We start from the raw sequence: 27,608 nt of genomic DNA, 5'->3' as shown, positions 1-27,608 counted from the left end.
GAGTGAAACTAAATGTAAATTCAGAATGTCAAGACACTGAGATTAAGTTGATTAATTTTCTCCCAGTGATGTCTTTAATAAGCCTGGCAATATATGTACCGGCACACATTTTAATCTTGTGCACATATATACTAAAAAGCCAGCACACATGATGTTGATTTATTTTGACAAGTTTATTGAAATATAATGAAGTTATTTGTTTTAGATCCTAGTCACTTAAATATTTCTTCTGGGTTCCATAAAACTCAAATGTTTAGTTGAATTCAACAACTGAGAGTGCAAAAGTGGATGGTATGATTCTGTGTAAATTAATTCATGAAGCATAGATAGTGAGGGTGCATAGTGAACTCACGTTTTATGATGTGTTGAGAGACAAGGTTTAATTCCTTATGTCCAAATGAGATCACCGTGTCAAATTCTATCCAGCCTTGGCTGTTTTATTTGTGTATACTCCTGAGAGTGACGAACTGCTTTGATCTTGCCTTTGTGTGCTGCAGAAATTATAGGTGTAGAAGCAGCAGTTTTCATTTACCTTTTGCTCTTCACATCATCAGATATCTCCGAAAGCTTTATAGATTTGAAGTGAACATCAAAAAGGAAGATAGCAAATGTTTTAATTGAATTTAGAGTATTTGAAGAGACAAGTGTTTAATAGTTTTTGAGAACAAGTAAAAGGATGGAGGGCAGATGGCAATTGGAAAAGAGCTCCCAACAGCTACTACTTGCATTTATATACCTCATTGACATGTTAAAATGCCACAGATGCTGACGGGAGTGTTACCAAGATTTTATTCCAAGTCATTTACTAGAGCTGGCACTTTGTTTGAATTAGAATAAGAACCCCTACAGTGTGGGAACAGGTCCTCTGACCCAGCAGGTCCACACCGACCCTCTGAGGAGTATCCCACCCAAATCCATTCCCCTGCGTTTATCTCTGACCAATTTAGCACAGCCAATTCACCCAACTTACACCACTTTGGATTATGGGAAGAAACCGGAGCACCCAGAGGAAACTCAAGCAGACATAGGGAGAATGTGCAAACTGCACACAGACAGTCACCTGCGGCTGGAATTGAACCCAGGTCCCTGGTGCTGTAAGGCAGCAGTGCTAATCACTAAGCCACCGTGCTGATATAAGTTTAATACATGGTAGACAGAAAGAGACAGATGTAGAAAGGTGGAGCAGTTTTGGGTGGGAATTCCAAAGGTGAGGATGCAGGGAGCTGACTTCCTGTCCATCAGTAAAGGAAATTAGGGATGCACAAAGGGTTTGGATTGGAGGAACAATACTTTGGAATGACAGAGTGTAGTGACTTAACAAATAGTGGACAATAGTCAACTGAACTGCAACCTACATGAGGAATATACCCATATCAGTGAAACAAAGCATGAGAACAGAGACAGAGGATAAGAAGTAGTGTGAGCTAAGGCTGTGAAGCCTTTGAAATAACATTAGAGATCTTCATGTACATATTATGGAGATAATTATGAGGATAATTGGGCTAGTGTTTAATATGGATTTTTAAACACCATTTGACAAAGTGTCCCGTAATAGACTTGTTAGAAAACATTTGTGCTGATGAGATGGAAGGGCCGCTGGTAGAATGCATCTAAAATTGGCTAACAGACAGAGAGCAGGGAGTAGTGTGTGAGCAGAGGTTTTTCTGGCTACAGAGTGTTTTTGTGGAATCATATATAGAAACATTACTCTTTTGAATATATATCAATAGCTTAGATCAGGCACCATATCAAACTGCAGATGATGTGAAACTTAAAAAGGTGGTAAAGCATGAGAATAATAATAATAATCTTCAGGAGAATGTTGACAGGCAGGTGAAATGAACAGTGGTATGGCAGCTGAGATGTACAAAGTATCACAGTATAGAAAGGATGTCAAGGACATTGAAGAGTTTCAAAGGAGATTTGCGAGAATGATAGCAGAGATGAGGGATATTCAGATTTGTGGACAGACTGAAAAAGTTAGAGTTGCTCTACTCAGATCAGAGAAGATTAAGAGGCAATTTGATAGAAATGCTCAAAATGACTTACAGTAAAGAGCAAAAAAAAACTTGCCAGTGACAGAGCCAAGAGACAACGATTTGGTGATTGGCAGAAGAACCAAATGTAACATATGAAAATATCTTTTGCGCACTGAGGTGTTATGATCTAGAATTGGCTGGAACTGTGATGGAAGCAGAATCAGTTAAATAGTTGGATACTTGAAGCAGAAATAACTTTCAGGGCCATGGGGAAAACAACAAACAAGTTAGGACTAATTGCATGATGTTATCACTGGGTGCTTAAATTGCTGGGGCAAATAAGGTTATGGACCAAGACCCTAAATTATATTTGTGTAGTTTGGTGTCTTTCAGTTGGCATAGAGATGGTGGGATGAAGGGCTTGTTATTATGCTGGATCATTTATGACACTAAAAATGAGTGAACACATGCACAATGGACCAAATGGCCTCCCACAAAGCTGTATCATTTTCTAATTATATGAGTTATGGAAACACAGGGAGTCAGTCTCATTTTAAAGGCTAATTTAAAAGAAGTGAAGAGATCTGAACATGTAAGAACAGTTGTAGTGAATGAGAGCACAAAACAGTTTGGAGAAAATTGTCATTCAAAGAACAAACCTAGGTAGGAATGCAACTCAACATGATTAAGTAGGAGACAGTAAAGACTATAGATACTGAGGTCAGAGTCAATAGGTGTGAAACTGGAAAAATACAGCAGGTCAGACTGCATCCGAGGAGCAGGAAAGTCAACATTTTGGATGCTGTCTGACCTGCTGTACATTTTCAGCTTCACATCTATTGACTCAACATTAGTGAGACTGCATGTCCAGGCTAAACTCTACCTGAGGTGAAACCACAACTGTCACAAAACTGTTGTTCATTTACTCATTACCACACTGCTCACTGACTTATGTCGGATCCATGTTCTGCAATGCTTTGTTTTCAAAATTCTTCTCCATCACTCCCTATGTCTATGTTAAGGTGAAAAAGATCAAAAACCTGCCCTCAAGATCCAGGTCCAATGACTGTTCTGAAGAATGGTCACTGGACTTGAAATGTTAACTCTTGTTTTCTCTCCACAAATGCTGCCAGCTTGCTGAGTTTTTCCAGCAATTTCTGTTTCTGATTTTCAGCATCGACAGTTCTTTTGGTTTTTCAAAATATGAATTAAAGTTAATGCTGTTGAGGGCACTGGGATAAAATTGATTGGAGCCAGTATAGTAGAGTAAAGTAACGTTTTATTTTGCCATATCCAGCTGGTACAATAAAAACGAGACAGTGTTCTTCCAGGACCAAGGTGCTATATGAACACACAGTCTACACGAGAGTATCGTCATACACAGGGCAGCATAAAGTGCACAGAGAAGTTCAAAACATGCAAGGCAGCACAGTAATTCCTGACAACACATGGCAATAGGCACAGTGGTGGACAAATTACAGTGTAACAATGAACGATCATGAATAAAACATTGTTTTATCAGCTATTCAAAAAGTTGTCCAAAAATTGTAAATGGAATTGAGTGCGATCATACACTGTTGAGGAGTCTGATGGCTTGGGGGAAGAAATTGTTGCACAGTCTGGCCATGAGGGACCGAGTGCTCTGATATCTTTCAGATGGCAGGAGGGAGAATCATTTGAATAAAGGATGTGTGGGGGCATCCACAATGCTGTTAGCCTTTCAGATGCAATGTGTGGTGCAAATGCCTGTAATGGAGGGAAGAGAGACCCCAATGATCTTCAAAGCTGTCCTCACTATCTGTTGTCGGGGCTTACGATCCAAGAAGGTGCAACTCCCAAACCGGACAGTGATGCAGCAGCTCAGGGTACTCTCAATGAACCCTCGAGAGAATGTGGGGAGGATGGTGCATGGGAGATGGGATTTCCTCAACCTGTACAGAAAGTATAGACCACTGCTGGGCTTCCTTGGTTGTGGAGCTGGTGTTGAGGGACCTGATGCAATTCTTTGCCAGATGGATGCTAAGAAATTTCATGCTGTTCATGATCTCCACGGGGGAGCCATCAATGTCCATTGGAGAGTGATCGCTCTGTGCCCTCCTGAAGTCAACACCATCTCTTTCATTTTGTCCACGTTCAGAGACAGGTTGTTGGCTCTCCACCAGTCCGTTAGCTGCTGGACTTCCTCTCTGTAGGCTGACTCATTGTTCCTGCGAATGAGACTCATTACAATCGTGTCATCAGTGAACTTAATAATATGATCCGAGCTGTGCATCGCTGCACAGTCGTGTGGACTGAGCACACAGCCCTGGGGAGCCCCCGTGCTCAGTGTGATGGTGTTGGAGATGCTGTTCCCAAACCAGACTGACTGAGGTCTCCCAGTCAAGAAGTCCAGCATCCAGTTACAGAAGGAGGTATTCAAGCCCATCAGACTTAGTTTTCCAATCAGGTGCTGAGGAATGACAGTGTTAAATGCAGAACTGAAGTCTATGAACAGTAACCTGAGGTAGGTATCCTTCTTGTCTTGGCTGAGGGCCAGATGGAGGGTGGTGGAGATGGCATCATCTGTTGAGCGATATGTCCAATGAGGGGAACAGCAAGGTCTTAATATGCCTCATCACGAAGCCTCTCGAAACACTTCATGACAATGGGTGTTAACGCAACAGGGTGTTAGTCATTGAGGCAGGACACTGAAGACTTCTTCGGCACGGGGATGATGGTAGTGGCCTTGAAGCACATTGGAACTGTGGCACAGCTCAGGGAGATGTTAAAAATGTCTGTGAGAACATCCGAAATGCACGTTAGAGTATTTATGAGTACTCTGCCAGGGATGTTATCTGGTCCTGTAGCCTTACGTGGGTTGACTTTGCATAGAGTTTTCCTCACCTCAGCGTGGTAAGACACAAGACCTGGTCATTGGGAGGTGGGGGTGGGGGGTGGACTTCCTCGCTGCCGCGTCACTTTGTGCCTCAAACCCGTGCATAGAAATTGTTCAACTCCTCAGGGAGGAAGGCATCACCAGCACAAGCAGGCAATGCTGTCCTGTGGTTGGTGATGGCCTAGATGCCCGTATCAGTGCTGCCCTGAAAAAGGCTGCATATTCTGTGTGTGTGTGTGTGTGTGTGTGTGTGTGTGTGCGCGCTTTCCCTCTTTGATGGCCCAGGACAGATTGGCCCTCGCTGTTGTTAGGGCTTCCTTGTCGTCTGCTCTGAAAGCGGAACCATGGGTCCTCAGCAGCGTACACACCTTTGCGGTCTTCCACTATTTCTGGTTGGGGTCAGAAGTGATGGTCTTAGACACGGTGATGCAAATGTAGCAAATCACCGACACCGTGTACTCCTTTATGTTGATGGAGTCACCATCAGTTGCCGCCTCATTAAACATGCGCCAGTCAGTGAGCTCAAAACAGTCTTGAAGAGCAGAAATGGCTTCTGCCAGCCCGGTTTTCACCAGATCCAGCATGTTCTCCCCTCTCGTTGCGAAGTCCATGTGCTGATGGAATTTAGGGAGCATGGTCTTGAGGTTTGCATGGTTAAGATCTCCAGCAACAATAAACAGCCCATCAACGTGCCTTCTGAAGTCCAGTAACAGCTCCATACAGTTCACAGAATGCCTCCTGAGCATTAGCACTGGGAGGAGACTACATCCTAACTATAAGGACTGCTGTGAATCCTCGCGGCAAATAAAATGGTCTGCACCTAACAATCACAAACTCCACCAGTGTTGAGCAGTAACTGGAGACTACCATGGAGTCCTTGTATCATTTTGTGTTGATGTAGACACACAGACCCTCCATCCCGAGCCTTACCGCACAGAGCTGTATTTCTGTCAGGGCGAAACAAGTCTGGATGGTAGTACCTACAACCCTCTCACTCTGCCATGTTCCCATGAAAACAAGGATGAAGCAATTGCTGAACTCACGCTGAGACCCCTGCCACAGTCAGATGCAGTCCAACTCGTTGACCCAGGAGCAGACATTGGAGAGCAGAATGGAGAGGAGAGCTGGCTGGCTAGGGTTTTAATTAGCCGAGCACAAGCTCCTGCCTGCTTACTGCACTTCCACCCTCCTCGCACATTGCTTCTGATATCTCAACACCCGGCCACCAGTATCAGGCGAGGCTGAGGCCTGGAGGCCTGGTCTCCTCAGCAAGCCAAGATCGCGTAACTCCTGCAGCAGCTCTTCATTCAGGTTAGATTTTGGCCGGTTCCTGGACTGTAGCAGTGTTTGCAGATTCTAACAGTATTTGTAAACACTGGGTTTCCTGTTCCTGTTCCTCCTGGGCCTTAGAAAACAGAAATTTAATAGCGCTAGGTCAGGATCGGCCGCTGCAAGCTGCTCCTGAGCTGCCATGGTCCATGAAAGAGAGGACGTCATTGTATGACATACCAGGGGTCATTAACTCGGAAAATCTGTTGAAGGATTTGTAGAGTCCACATTGGGATTTGTATTAGAATTAGAATTAGGTTTGTACACTACGTTGGTAGTATACAAAGTATACAAAATGCCATGCAAGGACTGCACAAAACATTACATAGGACAAACAGGAAGACAGCTAACGATCTGCATCCATGAACACCAGCTAGCCACAAAACGACGTGACCAACTATCCTTAGTAGCCACACACGCAGATGACAAGCAACATGCGTTTGACTGGGACAACACTACTATTATAGGACAAGCCAAACAGAGAACAACCAGGGAATTCCTAGAGGCATGGCACTCATCCACTGATTCAATCAACAAGCACATCGACCTGGACCCAATATACCGGCCACTGCAGCGGACAGCTGGAACTGACAACCGGAAGCGGCAGATTCAAACCACTACAAATGCCGGAGAAAGATCACAGAAGCGCTCCACAGGAGGCTCCCAAGCACTGAGGATGTCACCTCGACAGGGGATGAAACGTCTGCAACACAAATTCCCAGCTCACCGAACAGAACCACAACAACGAGCATCCGAGCTACAAATCTTCTCACAAACTTAGAATTAGGCTTATTGTCATGTGTACTCAAGTTACAAAAGAAAAGGATTACAGTGAAAAGTGTATAATGTCGCCCACATGGTGGCATCTTAGGTACAAAGCACCTAGGTACAACAAAAAAGAGAAAATGAAGAAAAAAGTTACACTATATTACAAACATACATACTACAAGAACTTTCATGTGACCTGACTGGGCTCCACTGGTTCCCAACCATGACTAGTCTGAACGTTGAGCAGTGTCACAATGGCACTTGGCCAAGGAGAGCTTTTAGAGGAGGTTAAAATAATCAACATGAAAATGAGGAAAATCAAAGAGGGTTGATCAGAGGTAAGTAAACCAGACCACAGTCCCAGAAGATGCCATTGACAAACATGTGGCTGAGAGCACATCTGAATGCAGAATTTCAAACAGGGGATCACAAGGCAAATAAATATATAGTTAGGAAATGATGCATTCCAAGTTTTTAGTGATAAACACATTTTCAGAAATGGATCATTGTAGAGGACTGGTGAATTGAACGTTTTTTATAGGGAAGTAGCGATCATGCTAGAGGGTAGGGTTTGTGACGATGGAATGCAATAGGTTGATAAGGTTAAAACCTGGGAGCAGAGGAGGGTCAGGGAGAATGTTGGCAACATGAGATCCATGAAAATCAGAGAAAACAAATGCCAAGACTTTGAAATAAAGATGAAGTGAAGTGAAAGGTTAGAAAAAGGAATGAACAAGGATTTCAAGATCAGGGAAGGAAAGGAAGCAGAATGTCTGTCACCTTCACTTGGATGTGACTCCAATCTTACATTATATAGTTGATTCTCAATAGCCTCAGAGCAACGGGAAACAGCCAATAAACACTATCTCACCAATGTCAACCACATCCTACAAATATTTATTGCAAACAGTTTTGTTTGATCTGATCATATGTGGTGTAGATAGGATTGATAGTCAGAATATTTTTCCCAGAGATGAAATGTCTAACGTTAGAGGGCATACTTTTAAGGTGAGAGGGGAAAAGTTCAAGGGAGATGTGAGGGGCAAGTTTTTTTACACAGAGAGTGGTAAGTGCCTGGAATGCACTGCTGAGATAGTGGTGGAGGCAGATATGAAAGAGGGCCTTTCGGATAATCACATAAATAAGCAAGAAATGGAAGGATATGGACCATAACCAGGGAATTAGTTTAAATTGGTGCCATGTTTGGCATTACCTCCTGTGCTGTACTGTTCTAAGTTCTGTGTTTTATGACTGATCATAATTGCAGCAATTTTAACATAAAAGTCTACTAACTTAGAACATACAGCCACGATTATGGAGCCATGATAACGTGGAGCTTTCTTGCAAATTTGGTACATCCAGACGTGAGCATATTTTTAAGTGCACATTGTTGGAATTGTTCATGCCTACAAGTATAACAGAAACCAACTGAATCAGTCAATGCATATATTTTTCCAGAATACTGATGCACAACAACCAATGCCACATCAAATTCACCCAAGGTCTCAGGAGATAGGAAAATTAGTCACAGTAGAATTGCCAATGCTTTTGGTGATGAAAAAGCCCTGTATGCCTGTTGGTGTGTGTAAAGTCTTTAACTCAGTACAATTTCCCAGGAAGCTTCATGGAGAGATATTGTAGCAAAATCTGACATGCAGATATTAGAACGAAATGTTCCTTCAAAAAGTAGGATTTAAGAAAACAAGGCAAGACTTGTGAAGAGGTTTAAGGAGTGAATTCCATGTTTTCCCAGACACATTTGGAGGGAGACAGGGAAGGAGGAAGGTTTGTTTTTCTGTATTTGTTCATGGGATGTGGGATTGCAGGGTAGGCCAGCATTTTTACCGTACCAGGGGAACAGTTAAAAGTCAACCACATCACTGTGGGTCTGAAGCCAGACCAGGCAAGGATAGCAGATTCACTTCCCTAAAGGGTACAATTAAGACCAGAATTTTCTGTGGTTGGCTGAACAAGTGGAGCTAGATCACTGTAGCTATTGTCTGCACTCGAATGTTGTGTCACCCACAATATTATGGGCACTCAAGGAGAGGTGATGGCCATTGGACTGTTGACCCAAGTAATGTCCTGGGGTCCCGGGTTCAAATCACACCACTGGAAATGAATTGAATTCAATGAAAATCTACAATTAAGACATTACTGGTGACTGTGAATCAATTGTTTGGAAAATTCATCAGGTTCACTATTGTCGTTTAGGGGAGGAAACTGTCATCCTCACCCGGATCTGGCCTAAACATGATTCTAGATCCACACAATATGGTTGACACTTAAAACCACCTGGGCTATTAGGGATGGGCAATGAATGCTGGTCTAGCTAGTGACGCTGTCATTCTGTGAATGATTAAAAAAAACGTTTGGAGACAAATGGAAATTTTGAAGCAGTGCTGAAGTAGAATTTGCTTTGATACTCTCTCAGGAGGCCCATGTAGGTATATTGCTTTTGAATAGCTTTTGGTTTGCAAACTTCTGGCAATAATACAAGCGCAATACATTAACAGTTTTGCTTGACATCATTATGCTTTATAGTGTAAAGGTTTGGTATTGATTTGAACACATTTAATGCTTGATTCCCTGCCAAGTTATTTTTTTCTTTTCATCTCCTCTTCATTGTGAGTGAAAATATCTAATAATCTCTTCATCTGTTCTTTTGTCTAACAAAGCTCAGCTTTGGAGGGATCCCAGTTCCAGGCAAATCAGTAACTTTCCTGAGGAAGAACTTCCATGGCTGCATTGAGAATCTCTATTACAATGGAGTGAATATTATTGATCTGGCAAAGAGACGTAAACTTCAGATACATATTGTGGTAAGCGACTTGTTCAATGCAGAACCAAGAAACGTTTAAACAATGACATTCAATTAAAAATATGGCTTACAGAGCTCATTACAGTGACACCAGATATAGCTGGATGTTTAATTGATTGAGTTTGGTGGAAAGTGGGTGCATTTTATTTTTAACATTCACAATTAGCTAATTCCTAGAGTTACACCATAATTGAGACTCTGTACTTAGCCACGCTATTAAAGTTTGAGAGAAACTGACTTTTGTTTTTATAGATTCCCAACAGTGTGGAAACAGGCTCTTCAGCTCAACGGGTCCACACCAACCCTCCAAAAAAATCCCACCCAAGCCCATTCCTCTACATTTACCCCCGACTAATGCCCCTAACCTACACATCCCTGAACGTAATAGGCAATTTGACTTGGCCAATTCACCTGACCTGCACATCTTTAGATTATTGGAGGAAACCAGAGCACCCGGACCCACAGGCATTGGGAGAACATGCATGCTCCACACAGGCAGTTTCCCAAAGTTGGATTTGAACCTGAGAGAACGTAGAAGGATGAAGAAAGTGGATGTATGGGAACACCATCTCCATCCTGACTACATTAATGCTTCTTCATTGTTGCTGGATCTAAAAGCTTGGAACTCACTGGAAGAACATTTGTTTCCTGCACTTAAAGTATCATGGCAACATTTTAGAGAAAATCTAGAACTCATTGCTAGAACTGAACTGGAAGAGTTGATGATAGCTGAACTGAGAAACAATTTTCACTCCCTGATACTGCATTGTACGCAAAGTATGTCAAAAAGTGATTAATCCTTAACTGCACTTGAGTACTTGAGTAGCACCTGATGAGTAATACAGCAAACCATTGAAACTGAAGCAAATGGCATGTATTGGAGCAGCTGCAAATGGCAACCTTGCAACAGTATCTATGAGCTCTTAGGAATGAGCAATGAATTCTGGCCTCACTAGTGATGCCCACCTCCTGAGATTATTATTTTTCAAATAGTTAACTTGGTTATGTATCTGTCAGGGATATATCAACCATCTGCATATCACAACAGGAGAACTAAGGCAATGCATCTTCTTTCTTGCTCATCTATTGACTAATTGATATAACTTATGACACCAGGTTAAACTCCAATCGGTTTATTTGAAAATACAAGCTTTCGGAGCGCTGCCCCTTCCTTACCGAAAGTACATGTGAATAAACCTGTTGAACTATAACCTGGTGACGTGATTTTTAACTTTGTCCACCCCAGTCCAACACTGACACCTCCAAATCAGAAAACTTATGTGCTAAGAAATGAGTTTGTCCAACTTCACACTCTTGACCAAAGCCAATATTAACCACTGCACTATTGATTCACGTGCTGTTGAGATATCCAGAGTCCAAGTTGTGGAATTCTCATCTTAAATTTAATCACTTCTCTCCTGCCACATTCACAATGCTCCTGACAATCAATCTCTTTGACTAAGCTTATGGCACTCTCCTAACATCTCTTAATGTGGCTCAGCGTGAAATTTGATAACACTCCTGTGAAATGCCATGGGATTTTTTTTCCACTTTAAATGTGTTACATAAATTCAGATTGTACTTCCACATCTGTGAAGAGTAAGTCTGCTGCAATTGTTCATTCTGTAAGTGATTGTCACCATTAATCAGTCATTTGCTTGTTAAGCCTTACACACTTTACTTCTGTATCAGTTTTATCTTCTTTTCACTCCCATGTCTTTAGACAGTGCCCACCGTGATTGATGACCAGATGTCAGTCACCAAAGATTTTAGCTGTACATGATCGCATGCTGCAACAGAATTTAATTATTATGATTGATCACCCATTAAAATGTTAATCAACTATGTTTGATTTTGTGACTATTAGTTACAGTTGTCATGAACAGTTGCCATGCTATTTTGCATAAATTATATTATTTCACTTCTGTGCTGAATGTGCACTTCATAAGTGTCATTTTATCTGCGCGCTGCCAAGAATTTTGTACTCCAGCTCAGGTCGCTGATCAGCATTGGGATTATGGGCATGTCCATCACAGATTTAGGTATGCCCATGACACGTGAAAAGTCTTTCATGAATTTAAATATATGTTTTGACAACAATCTTATGACCCAAAGAAATCTGTCACATTCTGGTGCATTCTGATATTCATTAAGCTGTGGTGATAACCTTGAACTCAAACTGGTCTTAATGCAGACTAATCCACATGACTCCTGACAAGGCAGTTTCTGAATTAATGTGTGCTGACAGGGAAGACTGGAAAAATAGATATTTCTGCATAAAGCCTTGATGTCCTTGATGAGACAAATTGAAACAACTTACTTTTTGTGGTCAGTTCAAGAGGACAGATGAAATCAGGGCTGGGAAACTCGAGGACCTATGAATCATGTAGGCAAGAATTTGAGAAGATTGCATTGAACCTCTTAGTCATGCTTTATTGTTCCAACAAGGTTCCCTTTCATTAAGGAATGCTAAATTGATTGCTAGCCTCTTGCAAATCATAATGGACTGCAAATGCCAAGGCCAAGAATTTAAAAGCATCCAACATAATGGGCAGGAAGAGCATACTCATACAGAGATATTGGTAGCGACAGAAAAATAGTTTTCTAGGGTCTTTTTAAAAATGTATTTGTCGGATGTGGGTGTCACTAGCTGGCCAGCATTTATTGCCCATCCCTTATTGCCCTTGAGAAGGTGGTGGTGTGCTGCCGCCTTGAACATCAACAACCCTGCTGCAGGTTGACCAACAATGCCATTAGGGAGAGAATTCCAGGATTTTGGCTTAACAACAGCGAAGGAACGGCGTTATATTCCCAACTCAGGATGGTGAGTGACATGGAAGAGAACTTGAAGGTCATTGCCAAAATCAGGAATGAGTAATGGGGCATAGGCAAATAAGATGTCTTTTACCTGTTTGAAATCCCTTGTTGAAGATTATGTCCCCACAATGCCATTAAGTTACCCTGATCAACACTACTGCCAACTTCAACCAGTTTCCCTACCTACATCCCAGTTTCCCCTTCCTTTCTCCTGCTCGTTCATTTTCTTTAAGGACTTAGCTGAGGAATACCTTTGTTGACCCAGTGGACTGACATTCCAAGCCTCTTTATGAGTGACTCATCTGAACATTAGGTATTGATTGATAGCTCACCTGTCTACTTTCCTGTATTCACTCATGCACTCTGTCTCTTGCACCGTCTCTCACATGTCCCTTTTTCTAATGTCCTTCATCCTTGCTTTGCTCCACTCTCTCTCATTTACTTTCTCTCTCTTATCCTCATCCTTGCTCCCCTCTTCCTAGTGAATGCTATCATAAATATTGATTGCATTGCTTAGGTGCTTGGATCGCCTGTTGGAGTACAAATTAATTTGTCTCATTACATGATACTTCAGGATGTCTAGTTATTTCTGTAATTCAATGTGTGTGACTGAGAACTTCTTTGTAATATGGGTCCTGGGCAGTGATTGATTTGTGGTATTGATTGTTCTGTAACTATAAAATAAGAATGTTGGGAAAAGAGACATCTATTGACTTTTCATAACATATTGAAAAAAAATAAATGTGAGCAGGTTTTGAGATCAGATCGTCAAAATTAAATTTTTTCAATGTGATAATCACCGTATGTTTTGCTTGTTGTAGTGTGGGTTGAGGTATAATATTATAAACCGAACAAAAGTAGTTTTCAGCCTTCTCGTATTTTATACGCATATACCCTTTCTCGGAAGTGTTACTGTATGGCATACATCATGAATAGTGCGAGCTGAGGTGGGACTTGAACCTGAACTGTCTGACTTAGATGTAGGGGCACTATCACTGTACCACAGGAGCATCCTTTCTCCTTTTGATTTTTTTTTAATGAACCTGTTTGGAAATGTTGTGGTATACCTCCATGGCATTCTGACCCATACATAGGATACTCGTGCCCCTATATATATGAGCACAAGTGAAATCCCAGTTAATGTTCAACACCCAGATATAATTGAACGTTAAATTCCCAACAAGTGTTTATTGCAGGTCATATTAAATCAGCTTCTGCAGACACTGCAAGGCACTGGAGCAGTACCACCAATGTAAGATCCTGCAAATTCACTGAGAAGACCGATTCACCAATACCAGCGTCCTCAGCCAGGCTAGCGTCACCAGTATTGAGGCAGTGACCACCCTTAATCGGCTACAATGGGCTGGGCATGTCATCTGCATGATCTCTGTGATACTCCCCAAGCAGGCGCTCCACTCCCAGCTTTGAAACGGCAGACATGCCCCAGGCGGTCGGAGGAAGCACTTCAGGGATACCCTCAAAGCCTCACTGGTGAATGGCGGCATTTCCACAGACAGTTGGGAATCACTGACCCAAGACCATTCAAATTGAAGGAGGAGCATCCTGGAAGGCATCAAGCACCTCGAGACTTGAAGATTTAGATGAGATTCCCTACAGCATGGAAATAGGCCCTTTGGTCCAACTAGTCCACGCAGACACTCCGAAGAGTAACCCATCCAGACCCAGTCCCCTACCCGATATTTACCCCTGACCAATGCACCTAACACTATGGACAGTTTAGCATGGCCAATCCACCTGAACTGCACATCTTTGGATTTGCTGTCGGGGAAAGGAGGAAGTCAGGCAAAAACAATGAAAGGAGGGCGTTACCTCACCAACGTCTCACCCACCTCTTCCAGTGACCTGCCCCAAGTGTAACAGAGACTGCAGAAGCCACATCAGATTGTCCAGTCTCCATGGACTTACCCTGAGAATGGAAGAGAGTCATCCTCATCTGCGAGGGACTGTCAATGATAACGAATGATGATATATCAGCTTTGCAATATCTTCCAATCATCTTCAATGATGACAGGAAGAGATCTGTAAAGGGTCATCCAATCTGCTATCTTCTATTCCAAAGGGACCCTCTTGGGAATGCACAATATGCTTCTACTTCAGGTGCTCATTTTAACTACTGAGCCACTACGTTATGATCTGAGCAACATTAATCTTGGTTTGATAATGCACAGGACTTGTACCTGTCATGTACTGTGGTGACAAAGTTGTACCAGATGACCAAAAAGAATGACAGAATCAAATGCTATACACAGAAAAAAGGGCAAGCAGTCGATTGGAGATAGCACAAGTATTTTCCTTATGTGACATTTGGATCTACTCTCAATCTATGCCTGGTCTGTCCCCTTGACCTTTAGTTTTCCTTGTTCAATCAACTATCTAATTTATTTTGTAGCTGAGAGTTCTACATTTGAGTCAGCCTTTGCTGAAGAATACTTCTGACCTCCATTCTAACTGTCTTGTGTTCTTATCTCCATCTCACTGAGCAGTGGAAATCATCTAACTACAGACTGAAAGCAATGTGGCTCGCACTTAGCTGTTATCTGAAGTGTCCGGGAAAGGCACTCAGTTCTACGCAGCTCAGCACCATTCTGCTCAACAGCATTTAGGATGGGCAATAAATACAAAACAACCTTGATTATCTGAATGAGACAGTGGGGAGTATTTTGTTCGGATAACTGATTGTTTACGATCAGATCAGTTATCCAAACAAAGGAAGCCACACTGAATATAATTACATAAAAAAAAGCTTCCAGATTTTTTATTTCATTCAATCAATAAAATATGTACAAACACTGGATATTGCTTAAAAACTCATGATGTGTTTTACAAATTAAACACTTTTTGGCAAGAGTTTGACTGAAGTCTGCAAAATTATTTGCTGACATTTTCTTCAGTTTTATCCCAGTCCTCGACAGCAGCTGACAACTTTCTGTTCAGCGTTTTCCCACCGTCCAGGCCTCGGGCAACTGTTTGTGTGGAGTTTGCACATTGTTCCCATGTCTGTGTGAGTTTACTCTGGGTGCTCTGGTGTCCTCCCACAGTCCAAAGATGTGCAGATTAGGTGCTAAAAATTGCCCATAGCGTTAGGTGCTTTAGTCGGAGGGAAGTGGATCTGGGTGGGTTACTCTTCGGAGGGTCAGTGTGGACTGGTTGGGCTGAAGGGCCTGTTTCCACACTGTAGGGAATCTAATCTAATCTAGCCAAGTGTTGTCCCTTCCTCCCTCAGTGATTGCCGACGCCTTAGCGAGAGAGAGAGAGAGAGAGAGAGATGCAAATTACAAGAGGAACATGAAAGAGAGGAAAGTTTTTTTTGCTGACTTCCGTTTCTGTCCTCTCATCAATTTTTTAGGGGGTAATGTTTTCCTCGTGTTTCCTCTTGTCAAGTTTTCCTCCTGTTTATTTTCACATGTGCTAACTCACTGTGATTTGCTCACCCCACCCCCATCAAAAAAAAGTTAAATTAAATTTTCTTGTCAGCTTAAAGATATTGAACTACTTTATGTTTGGAAAAAACGAATCGTCATGGGATAACGGGAGGTAAAAGCAATGGAAACGAAAACTGCAAGCGCATTCTTTGACTTAACTCTCCGGAGAATGAGCTGAGGAAAAAAAAATTGTTGGGTTTGCAAAATGGAGCGAGTCAATGTTGAGATGGAATCTTGCTGTTAGATGGCGCAGCTAGGGCTTGCACATATGTTGTACTTGTGCGAATACAGTCACAATCCTTTGTCCTCGGGAAGAATAAGTATCGGAGAGCCTTTTTATGAAAAGTGTGAGACTTAACCCTGAACGTCACGTCTCAAGTATATATTTGAAGTTAATTATTTATTAAAGTATACTTGCAGGGACCTTGAGGTCTTGTTTGGATAATCCGAAGTTTGAATAATTGATGCTCGGATAACTGAGGTTGTTTTGTACTTGCCCTGTCTTAGATCCTGCAAACAAATGGACAAAAAATACTTTATTAAGAACTTTTTGAACCTTTTGAGGGTTGCTATTGGACTTTCTCAGCTTTGGTATTTAAAAAATTGCTCAAGTCTCTCTTCCTAAGTTATTTTGTTCCTGTTATTGAGCTCCCAAAGGTGCATAGAAAAGTCCACCTATGGACTCATAAAGGTACCATGCAAGCTCAGCACTTTCGGGCCATGACTACAGCCCCCACTTTCTCTCTTTACGGATCTGCAAGCTTTCTTATAGTGCTTGGAAAGCCTCCGGCTGAGCTGCCCATATCCATAACATGAAACAAAGAACTGCAAAAGTTGGAGTTCTGAATCAAACAAAACAGAAATTCCTGGAGAAACTCAGCTGGTCTGGCAGCATCTGTGGAGAGAGAAACCGAGTGAATATTTCAAGATCTGTGAGCCTGTGGAAGAATCAATAGCTTTGAGGCATCAACTCAGTCTTCATCTTGACCTGCTGAGTTTCTCCAGCAACTTCTGTTTGTGTTTGTTTCCATCTACATCCTCGGTATCTTTTTCTTTGTCTGGCTATAGATTCGTTGATTTCCATGTTTCTATTTCCAATATCTTCTCAACCTGACAATAACTGCATACTTGAAAGGGCAACTTACCCTGTTGAGAGTTGCTAACATTTTCAGTGTTTGTTTTTTTATGTCCTTATTCTGCCTTTGTCTTTTGTTTTGAATCTCACAGCCATCTCTATCTGTGTGACAACATCCCCCTTTGTTCCATAAATCATTCATGTTGTAACTTTGTATCCTCAAAGAGCTATTTCTTTTACTTATCCTCAGATATTGCTTTCAGGAGTTTGGAGGTGGGTCGTAAATCTTAGAAGTCAGAAGCCTTAAGTAACTCCTGTCTCTCCATGTGCTTTGTAATTTATCCCATTTTGTCAATTCTCTGTTAAATGGATGGTTGCAATTTTTTTTTAAAAAGGAAAAAAGACGCAATAATACAATGGAAAAGACAACTTAGAATGGTTGTCATGGTTTTATTTATGAATACCAGTAAGTGGCACAGGCTGCTTGGATATTTCATCCCATTTCCAAATCCTCTTGATGGATTTACATCACCAAATCTGGCCACTTTGACATCACAGAAGTGAATCACAGAATCCCTAAAGTGTGGAAGCAAGCCACTTGGTCCATCAAGTCCACACTGACCCTCCAAAGAACATCCCACCCAGTTTTAGCCCACCCCTGTAAACCTGCATATCCCATGGCTAATCCACCTAGCTTGTACACTATGGAGCAATTTAACAAGGCCAATCCAGCTAACCTGCATGTATTTGGACTATGGGAAGAAACCAGAACATCTGCAGGAAATCCACACAGACGCGGGAGAACATTCAAACTTCACACAATCAGTCACCTCAGGGTGGATTCAAATCTGAGTCCCTGGAGCTGAGAGGTGGCAGAGTTAACCACTGAGCCAACGTATAGGAAGGTGATTAAGTTTTCTGTGAGCTATTCCTTAGCTGGATTATGGATACCGACCCGGCTGTACGAGTCCAAGCTATCACCGAGTGCTGCTTCATGCATTGAGTACAACAATCAAAGCTGACACTCCAGTGCAGCACTGGGAAGCTACTGCACAGTCAGAGGCCAACTTTCTGATGTGACTTGAAGCCAAATCTCTGTGGATGTTAGCAATCCTATTGTATTATTTTGCTGCAATACAGAGGAGTTTCTCTTGTGACCTGGCTGATAATTACTGTCCAACCAACATCATCACAAAGCACAGATTATCTGATTACCACAACATTGCTGTTGGTGGAAACTTGCTGTGTCCAAATTGGTTGCTGTCTTTCCTACAACAGTGACTTCATTTCATCAAAGTACTAAATTGCCTGTATCAATTGAAGCTAGAGTTGAAAATAGACCCTGTTGCCTTGAAGGGTACAATTATAATGACTCTGAATGTGCTGGTGATATAACAGCAAGTTTAATGTGCACACATTGTTATTCTGTATAAATAATCCTCTTCCACTCAGCCTTCTGTATCTGATTTGACTGTAATTTAACCTATTTTTCCTCGCTGTCATTCTTCTGTTTCTTTCCCTATCATTAGATTTCTTTAGATAAGGTCACAGACTATTGATTTTATCATTCACCAGGTTTGTGAATGTCATCATCCCCTCGCCACTCCCAACTGACACTTGCAGTAGTATCTTTCAAGTCAAAGGGTGAGGGGAAGGAAAGCTAACAAATTGGGGACCGCATATGATATCTTGCTCCAGGAAATCCTTTATTAGTTGTCTAGTTTGAAAATTAAATTAGCTCAACCTTGTGTGTTTTTAAAAATAGTTCTGTTTAGTTTAATAATTCTGAAAGCTGACTCTGATTAAAATGTGTCTGCTTAATGGGAAGAAGCCTTCTAGCCATTGTGAGAAATAGAAATGATGCCATTTCCCTTGTAAACTGGGTTAAAAGTCCAACTGTATCATCAAGGTGATATTTCTTTATTGACTAGTATATAATCAGATCCCATTATCCTCTGAAAGAAAGTAGTCTAAATGTGAATAATACAGAATATTATTTAATGTTAAATATTCTATTGAATATTATTTTTCTCTTCTTTGCTTTCTCCAGGGAAATGTAACCTTTTCCTGCTCAGAGCCTCATATTGTTCCAGTCACATTCATGACTCCTAATAGTTACTTGTTGCTTCCCGGGAAGCCTCAACTGGATGGACTTTCTGTCAGCTTCCAATTCCGTACCTGGAACAAGGATGGTCTGCTGCTGTACAATGAATTCCATGAAGCATCTGGAGTCCTACAGATTTACCTCAACAAGGGGAAGCTCAAAATAAATGTTCATAAATTATCATGGAACCAAGCTGATATCACCACAGGTAATTGCAGTAGTCAATTTTACTGCCATTGGTGACAGTGAGAGGATTTGTGAGAATAAAAAGGAACACTTATCTCCAAGAACATAATTTTAGGCAGCTAATTATCTTCCTAAAAGCACAGCTCACTGAGCCAATGAAGGTTAAAAGTGTGGGGAAAGGGAGGTTATATTTTACCAGAGGAAGAAGATCAAGGTTGAAAGAAAAGGAAGAATTGGAGACAGAAAATCAGCCAAGTTGAACAAAAGGGAATGTCTTGACAGTTACTGAGTTTAAAATAGTTGTGCCAACAGAAGTATGTGCTCAGAGTACTATTGAGGGAGTCATGCCTGGTAAGGATTGGGTGAAACTGATGCCAGTGCTCTGATCTTGAACATCTCCTTGACAATTGTGGCATTGTTTGTACTGAAAGATAGCGTTAGTTGGGGTAGAAGTAAAGCTGAACTATTTTATGTCCATTTTGATTTATCTTTGCCAAACCACATTGTCCAAGATAAGTTGGGGCTGGCTGGGTCAGTTGACTCAGTTGATTTGTAAGCCAACAGTGTGGGTTGAATTCCCACACTGGTTGAGGGTACCACAAAAGATTCTGCTTTTCACTCTGTCCCCTAACCTGAGGTGTGGTGATCCTCAGGTTAAACCACCACCATCCATCTGTCTGTAATGGGAAAGCAGCCCTATGGTCTGCCAACTTTACCCATCCAAGGTAGGAGGGCTTTCCTTGGGAATCCCCCATCTACTCTGGCCTTGAAACCCCCAGGTTATGGAGAGGCAAAAGAAACTTGGGAAGGAACACTTGAATGCGAAGCATTCCATTTTCCTTTGTCCCTGGAAGTGGTAACAAGCAGTCATTTGTTCAAGGTGACTTGTGAATAGTGATGAGGTACGTTGATGCTTCTCAGTTATGGAAAGAGATATCTCATGAGGGATTTTCTGGGGCAATATTTCACAGGTGGCAAAGCCTTCACAATGCTTGCCACACAGCAGTCAAGTCAAGGCCACATTTTCGAGCATGTGGAAGATGCATTTAGGCTGAGTGATGAACAAGCACTGAGTAGGCTGGAGAAACTCAGTAGGTCTGGCAGCATCTGTGCAGAGAGAAATGGATTGAACATTTCGAGTCTGGTATGAGTTTTTCAGAGCTGAAAGGTATTGGAAAACGTATTTTCATTTGGGCATCGTATGCTGAGGAGTGACCTGATCGAAGTATATAAAATTATGAGAGACTTGGATAGGGGGATAATTGGAGCCTTTTTCCCCAGGGTGGACATGTTAGTTTCAATGAGGCAGAGATTTAATGGTAGGAAGGAAAAAGATTAATGGAGATGTGTGAGGCACATTTTATTATGCAGAATGTGATAGGTGCCTTAAATGTACTGCCAGCAGAGGTGGTAGATGCACATCCAGTAACAACATTTAAGAATTAAGGTGGTGGGGGGTGGGGGTGGGGGGGGGGGGGGGGAGGTGGGGAGAATTGGTCTGTACCAAATGCAAGGCAAACAAGATACAAACTAGATACAGGTGTGGTTAGGGAGAAGTGAGGAGAATGTAAGAAAAATGGAAAACAGATATAATGTGGTCAGTTTCTGAAGTTATTACATTCAGTGTACAGGTCATGAGACTGTAAAGTACCTGCGCAGAAAATGAAGTCCAAAAGCAGAAATTATTGGAAAGGCTCAGCAGGTATGGAGAGAAATCAAAGTTAAACATTTCGAGTCAAGTGACCCTTCCCCAGTAAATGAGGTGTTGTTCCTTGAGCTTCTGTTGTGATTAATTGGAATATTGCAGCAGGTCCAGGACAGGAATATTAGCATGAGAGCAAGTTGATTTATTTAGATAGTGTGTAAGTCAAATAGCAGTGGCACAGTGGCTCAGTGGTTAGCACTGCTGCCTCACAGCACCAGGAACCCAGGTTTGATTCCAGACTCAGGCAACTGTGTGGAGTTTGTGCATTCTCCCTGCATTTGCATGGGTTTCCTCCGACAGTCCAAGGATGTGCAGGATGTACATGTATTTGGAAAGGCAAGGACTGATTCGGGATAGTCAACATGGCCTTGAGCGTGGGAAATCATGTCTCACAAAACTTGATTGAGTTTTTTGAAGAAGTAACAAAGAGCATTGATGAGGGCAGAGCAGTAGATGTGATCTATATGGACTTCAGTAAGGCGTTTGACAAGGATCCCCATGAGAGACTGATTAGCAAGGTTGGATCTCATGGAATACAGGGAGAACTAGCCATTTGGATACAGAACTGGCTCAAAGGTAGAAGACAGAGGGTGGTGGTGGAGGGTTGTTTTTCAGACTGGAGACCTGTGACCAGTGGAGTGCCACAAGGATCGGTGCTGGGCCCTCTACTTTTTGTCATTTATATAAATGATTTAGATGCGAGCATAAGAGGTACAGTTAGTAAGTTTGCAGATGACACCAAAATTGGAGGTGTAGTGGACAGTGAAGAGGGTTACCTCAGATTACAACAGGATCTGGACCAGATGGACCAGTGGGCTGAGAAGTGGCAGATGGAGTTTAATTCAGATAAATGTGAGGTGCTGCATTTTAGGAAGACAAACCTTAGCAGGATTTATACACTTAATGGTAAGATCCTAAGGAGTGTTGCTGAACAAAGAGACCTTGGAGTGCAGGTTCACAGCTCCTTGAAAGTGGAGTCGCAAGTCGATAGGATAGTGAAGAAGGCGTTTGGTATGCTTTTCTTTATTGGTCAGAGTATTGAGTATAGGAGTTGGGAGGTCATGTACAGGACGTTGGTTAGGCCACTGTTGGAATATTCTGGTCTCCTTCCTATCGGAAAGATGTTGTGAAACTTGAAAGGGTTCAGAAAAGATTTACAAGGATGTTGCCAGGGTTGGAGGATCTGGCCTACAGAGAGATGCTGATCAGGTTGGGGCTGTTTTCCTTAGAGCGTTGGAGGCTGAGGGGTGACCTCATAGAGGTTTACAAAATTATGAGGGGCATGGATAGGATAAATAGACAAAGTCTTTTCCCTGGGGTTGAGGAGTCCAGAACTAGAGGGCATAGGTTTAGGGTGAGAGGGGAAAGATATAAAAGAGACCTAAGGGGCAACCTTTTCACACAGAGGGTGGTATGTGTGTGGAATGAGCTGCCAGAGGATGTGATGGAGGCTGTTACAATTGCAACATTTAAGAGGCATTTGGATGGGTATATGAATAGGAAGAGTTTGGAGGGATATGGGCCAGGTGCTGGCTGGTGGGACTAGATTGGGTTGGAATATCTGTTCGGCATGATGGGTTGGACCGAAGGGTCTGTTTCCATGCTGTACATCTCTATGACTCTATGTGCAGGTCAAGTGGATTGGCAATACAAAATTGCTCATTGCATCCAGGGATGTGCAGATTAGGTGAAATGGCCATGGCCAATGTAGAGGGAATGGTGTGAGTGAAATGCTTTTTGGAGGGTCAGTGTGGTCTTGTTGGGCCAAATGTCCAGCTTCCACACTGTCGGGATTCTGTGGTCGTATTCCTCTTTGCTCAAAGGGTGATTTTGAGCAGTGGTTCCCAATCTTTTCAGGCACACTTCAATAAGACAAATAATTTAATGTCGCACCCACATTTGCAATTGAATTTATTGATCATAAGTAATATTTATTTGCATTTCTTGTAGTTACAGCTGTGCTGGAGAGGTTTGCAACGTAGTGCATATAACAGTCTAAAGGTTGAAGTGCATTAGTGTTTCAAATCCACTGGATAAAAATCTTGTGACTGCAGCACAGAGTTTTGAGTTGTAACTTTAGTTTGAAAGAATATTGTTTAAGGAGAAAAAATAATCATTTTACATTGATTTTCATGAACTTTGTGCAAACTTTCACAGCACATTTGGACAGTTCTCACAGTACACCAGTGTGGCACGTCTGTTGAAAACCATGAATTCAGAGTCGCAGTGAGTTGTTGGGAGTAATGTTTCAGATCAAGACATTGGGTTCATTTTAGAAACTGGTAGACACTGTCATGGGAGGTAGAAAGCTTATTATTTCGGATGGATGACTTAAAGTAGGTTTGAATACTATGGTTGCTATATTTTCTCTTGAGAGGTAAGAATATATGTAATATTTACAATGTATGAGAAATTGCCTGAAAAATAAGCTCTTTGCTGTAAGAATGGCCACCCTTTGCAACCTTGAACATATAGTGTGGGTTGAGACATCAGTGTTGCACTGAGAGATGAATGCTGTACTGTCACAGGTACTTTCATTCACCTGAAATAATGAATCCATCTGCCCGTTGAGCTGCACCAAGAGATCTATGGTATTTTTGCAAAGAAATGTTGTAAATTCACCCCATGAAACAACACCAGAATAGACAAATTTACTGCTGTGTCTGCCAGAAAAAAAGTACTGACCACACTTTCAACTAAAGAGGAGAGAACATCTTGAGTTTTCAGATGCCTTGAGGAGGCAAAATGCAGTGATCCAAATGCATACTTTTCTCGTTCACACATGTCAGCATATTCGGTCTCACTGTGAAAGATATGACAGCAGATCTGTTCGATGTTGAAGACATTTCCTGCTAAGTGAAAAGTGTGGCAGTGAGATATTTATTGTGTGCTTGGGATGGCACATTGGCTCAGTGGTTAGCACTGTTGCCTCATACCTCCAGGGAGCAGGGTTTGATTCAGCTTCGGGTGACTGTGTGGAGTTTGCACATTGTCTGCGTGGGTTTCCTCCCACAGTCCAAAGATGTGCAGGTTAGGTGGATTGGTCATGCTAAATTGTTTGTATTGTGCAGGCTATGTGGATTAGCCATGAGAAATGCAGAGTTATAGAGATGAGGTAGGTCTGGGTGGGATTATCTTCGGCGGGTTGGTGTGGACTTGATGGGCCAAATGGCCTGCTTCTGCACTGTTGGGATTCTATGATTCTCTGCATGATTGCTAATTTGGTTTGGTTCTCACTGGGTTATATCTGGATTCTGAAGTTCAAAATTCTTGATGTTACATAGTGTAGAGAAAAAAGAATTTGCCTCGGTATTGCGCCTGTTACAATCTCAGCATGTTCCACAGTTCCTTGCAACTAGTGAATTAGTTTTGAAATAGTTGCTGTCTTAATGCCAAAGTGCGGTGTGATGAAACAGAGATTGTAGTGGTGCTTTATGTAGCAATGGAAGAGTGAATTAATTCATGAGGTTACGAGAATGGTTCAAATATGAAATTCTTCAGGTCTGTTAGTCACATTTCACTGACTGAGATTGGGTGCAAAATGGGCAAAATGCAAAAAGTAAAATAGGAATGATTTTGCCTTTTCATGTTATTATGCAAGAATTCTTTTTCATGTACAAATGAATGTACACACAGGTATTAATATAATTATTTTTATTCTTCAGATAACTTTTAGCCCATTGTGCTTGTGGCTCCAAAAGATTCTTAACTTCTTAGTAAGTCTCTGATGCAATGTCTTGTGAAAAGTCTTACTGATTTCTGAGTACATTACTCAACTGCCTTACCCATTCTACACAGGAAGTTACCTCCTCGAAAAATTCAATTAACACTGCTATACTTCGCCCTGTTAAAGCCATGCTGAGTATTCTTGATTGATCCTTGCCTCTCTAAGCAGAGATTAATTCTGACTCTCAGAATTTCTTTCCAGAAGTTTCCCTACCACTGGTGTAAGGATAACTGGCCCTGGTTTATCCCCACCACTCTTATTGAACAATGGTATCACATTTGCTGCCTCCAGGCCTCTGTCACACCTCCTACACCTTCCTTCTTGACAGTGAATACAAATGACCATAATTATTGTAAGAATTAATCTATATCTTCTGGCTCCACACATGGTTTTCCACTTTGGCAACCAATAGACCTTACTCACTCCTTGGTTACCTTCTGACCTTTAATGTACTTAAAAAAAAAGGCCTTTGAATTTTCTGATATTTGGCTTGCCAGCATTTTTTTTAATGATGTACCCTCTTTGCTCTCCTAATTTATTTTCTCAGCAATACTTGCCCATAGGCCCATAAGGAGAAAGTGAAGTCTGCAGATGCTGGAGATCAGAGCTGAAAATGTGTTGCCAGAAAAGCGCAGCAGGTCAGGCAGCATCCAAGGAGCAGGAGATTCGACGTTTCGGGCATAAGCCCTTCTTCAGGAATCATTCATGAAGAAGGGCTTATGCCCGAAATGTCGAATCTCCTGCTCCTTGGATGCTGCCTGACCTGCTGCGCTTTTCCAGCAACACATTTTCAGCCCATAGGCCCATGAGGCTTCTGTATGCCTCAAGATTATCGACTGTGTTTCCTTATTCAAGCTTGTGCATCCCTTGACACTATCTGGATTTGTTAGTACAACCCTTCACCTTTACAGAAACATTTGAGCCATGCAATCTCACTGTTTCCTTTTTGAATTATTCCCATTGCTTCGATGTACATTTCCTTACCAGTCCATTTTCCTTTATTATGTCAAAGTCAGCCGGCACTCACTAATGATTTGAGACAATCACAAAAGTGTAACTGTTCAGGAGGAGGGCATTTGGTCCATTATGACAGCATCAGGTCTCCAAATGAGCATTATAATTTTATCATGACTTACTTTACTTCATGTCCATTTTATCTTATAATATGACTACCTTATTGAATTTTGGTCGCTATCACCAAAATGCTCCCCCACTGACACTCCTCTTGCTTCAGTGTGCTATCTTAAGTAGCTCACCTGGATGCATAATAAGAATTCTGCCCCCTCTAAGCCTTTCTCATTTTCTATCTCTGAGCAAATGTGGCAGAAGTGAAAACTCCCTGCTATTATTCCCCATTTATTTTTGTAATCCTCTGAGATTTGTCTACATATCTGTCCTCCCTTTCTCTCTCTGACTGTTTGTGGATCTTGAATACATTTCCAACAATGTAATTACCCTTTTTATGGGTATGTTTTACCCATATGGTGTCAAATGAGGATCCATCCTCCTTAATGCAGTCACTGAGTCCTGTCCTGCCATCTACTTTTGTGTCACTACCTTGAAATTTGATGGACTTGGGATCAGTTGAAGAATTCAAGAGAGCATTGCATGATTATTTGAAGAGAAAAGGTGGCAGAAGTACACTAAATTATAAAGTTTAAAATCATGCAACACCAGGTTATAGTCCAACCGGTTTATTTGGAAGCACTAGCTTTCAGAGCACTGCTCCTTCATCAGGTGGTTGGACCAGAGCTCTGAAAGCTAGCGTGCTTCCAAATAAACCTGTTGGACTATAACCTGGTGTTGTGTGATTTTTAACTTTGTCCACTCCAGTCTAATACCGGTATCTCCAAGTCGTGACAAAGTTCCAATGTTCATTTGGAGAGTTGGTGCTGTCATAATAGACCAATGCCCCCCTCCTGCACAGTAACACTTTCGTGATTCTATAATATCTTTTGTGAGCAATACCACTCTCATGTATAGGGTGAGAAATGTATACCCCAGACATCATGAGGCAAGCATTCAGAAGTTCAGGATCTCCCATACCATTTCTTGCTGTGAATGTTGGAAATGTTTATCACCAACAGTACAGTCAATGGGGCAAGTTCTTGAATTAAGATTCCCTCAGTCACAAGATGATGATCCAGCCAGAGATTCTTTGAAAAAGCAAGCCAGCCTATTCCCTTCCCCAGCTTCTTCTCCAATTTTATTTCTGTATCACTTGCAATTTTAATTTCATTTTCAAACATTTATCCAGTGCCCTTCTCACAAGTCACTCTCAAATTGGCTTCTAGCACCCTTTTTGGGCAGTACATTTCAGATCGTAACACACTCTGCAGTATTAAAACGATCATGTGCATCATTTACTAATTATTTTAAATCCTCTCATATTTACCCTGTTGTCATCAAATAAATCCATTCTATTCCCTTGCCATCCTTATGAAGATGTGGTGCCTTGGGTTATCTGAGGCCTAAAGGGCTTAATGGTACTAATGGAAAAAAATATTTAACAGTTTCATCCTCCATGCATGCCTGACAGTGGCACTTTGAACTTCAATGTTTGTAAAAGAAGGTTGGCTGCCAATTATGGACCCTGTTCCCATTAGAATGAATATATGAAGCATATCATAAAAGTAGCAAGGAGCAGCAATTATATGAAATATCCTTAAATGTCTTTTGCAACAGCGTCTGCTACAAGCCTACTTTGAATTGAATATGTTAAAATGAATTTGATTCCTCACCATTACTATCTCTTCAAACATCGCCTGATACAGGCGTG

General features: G+C 41.7%; 1 protein-coding gene across 1 annotated transcript in view; it reads left to right on the top strand.

Annotated features, from left to right (window-relative positions):
- LOC132817324 (contactin-associated protein-like 5) overlaps positions 1 to 27,608 on the top strand; it is a 1,293,865-nt gene that overhangs the window by 631,263 nt on the left and 634,994 nt on the right. Inside the window, exons 7-8 of the mRNA XM_060827734.1 lie at positions 9,630 to 9,773; positions 19,158 to 19,419. Coding sequence (XP_060683717.1) covers positions 9,630 to 9,773; positions 19,158 to 19,419 — 406 coding nt within the window. The remainder of the gene's footprint in view (positions 1 to 9,629; positions 9,774 to 19,157; positions 19,420 to 27,608) is intronic.

This window comes from Hemiscyllium ocellatum, chromosome 7 (genome assembly GCF_020745735.1).
Source record: "Hemiscyllium ocellatum isolate sHemOce1 chromosome 7, sHemOce1.pat.X.cur, whole genome shotgun sequence".
Classification (NCBI taxonomy): domain Eukaryota; kingdom Metazoa; phylum Chordata; class Chondrichthyes; order Orectolobiformes; family Hemiscylliidae; genus Hemiscyllium; species Hemiscyllium ocellatum.
Note: the sequence above shows the minus strand (reverse complement) of the source record. Positions and strands in the feature narration are given on the sequence as shown.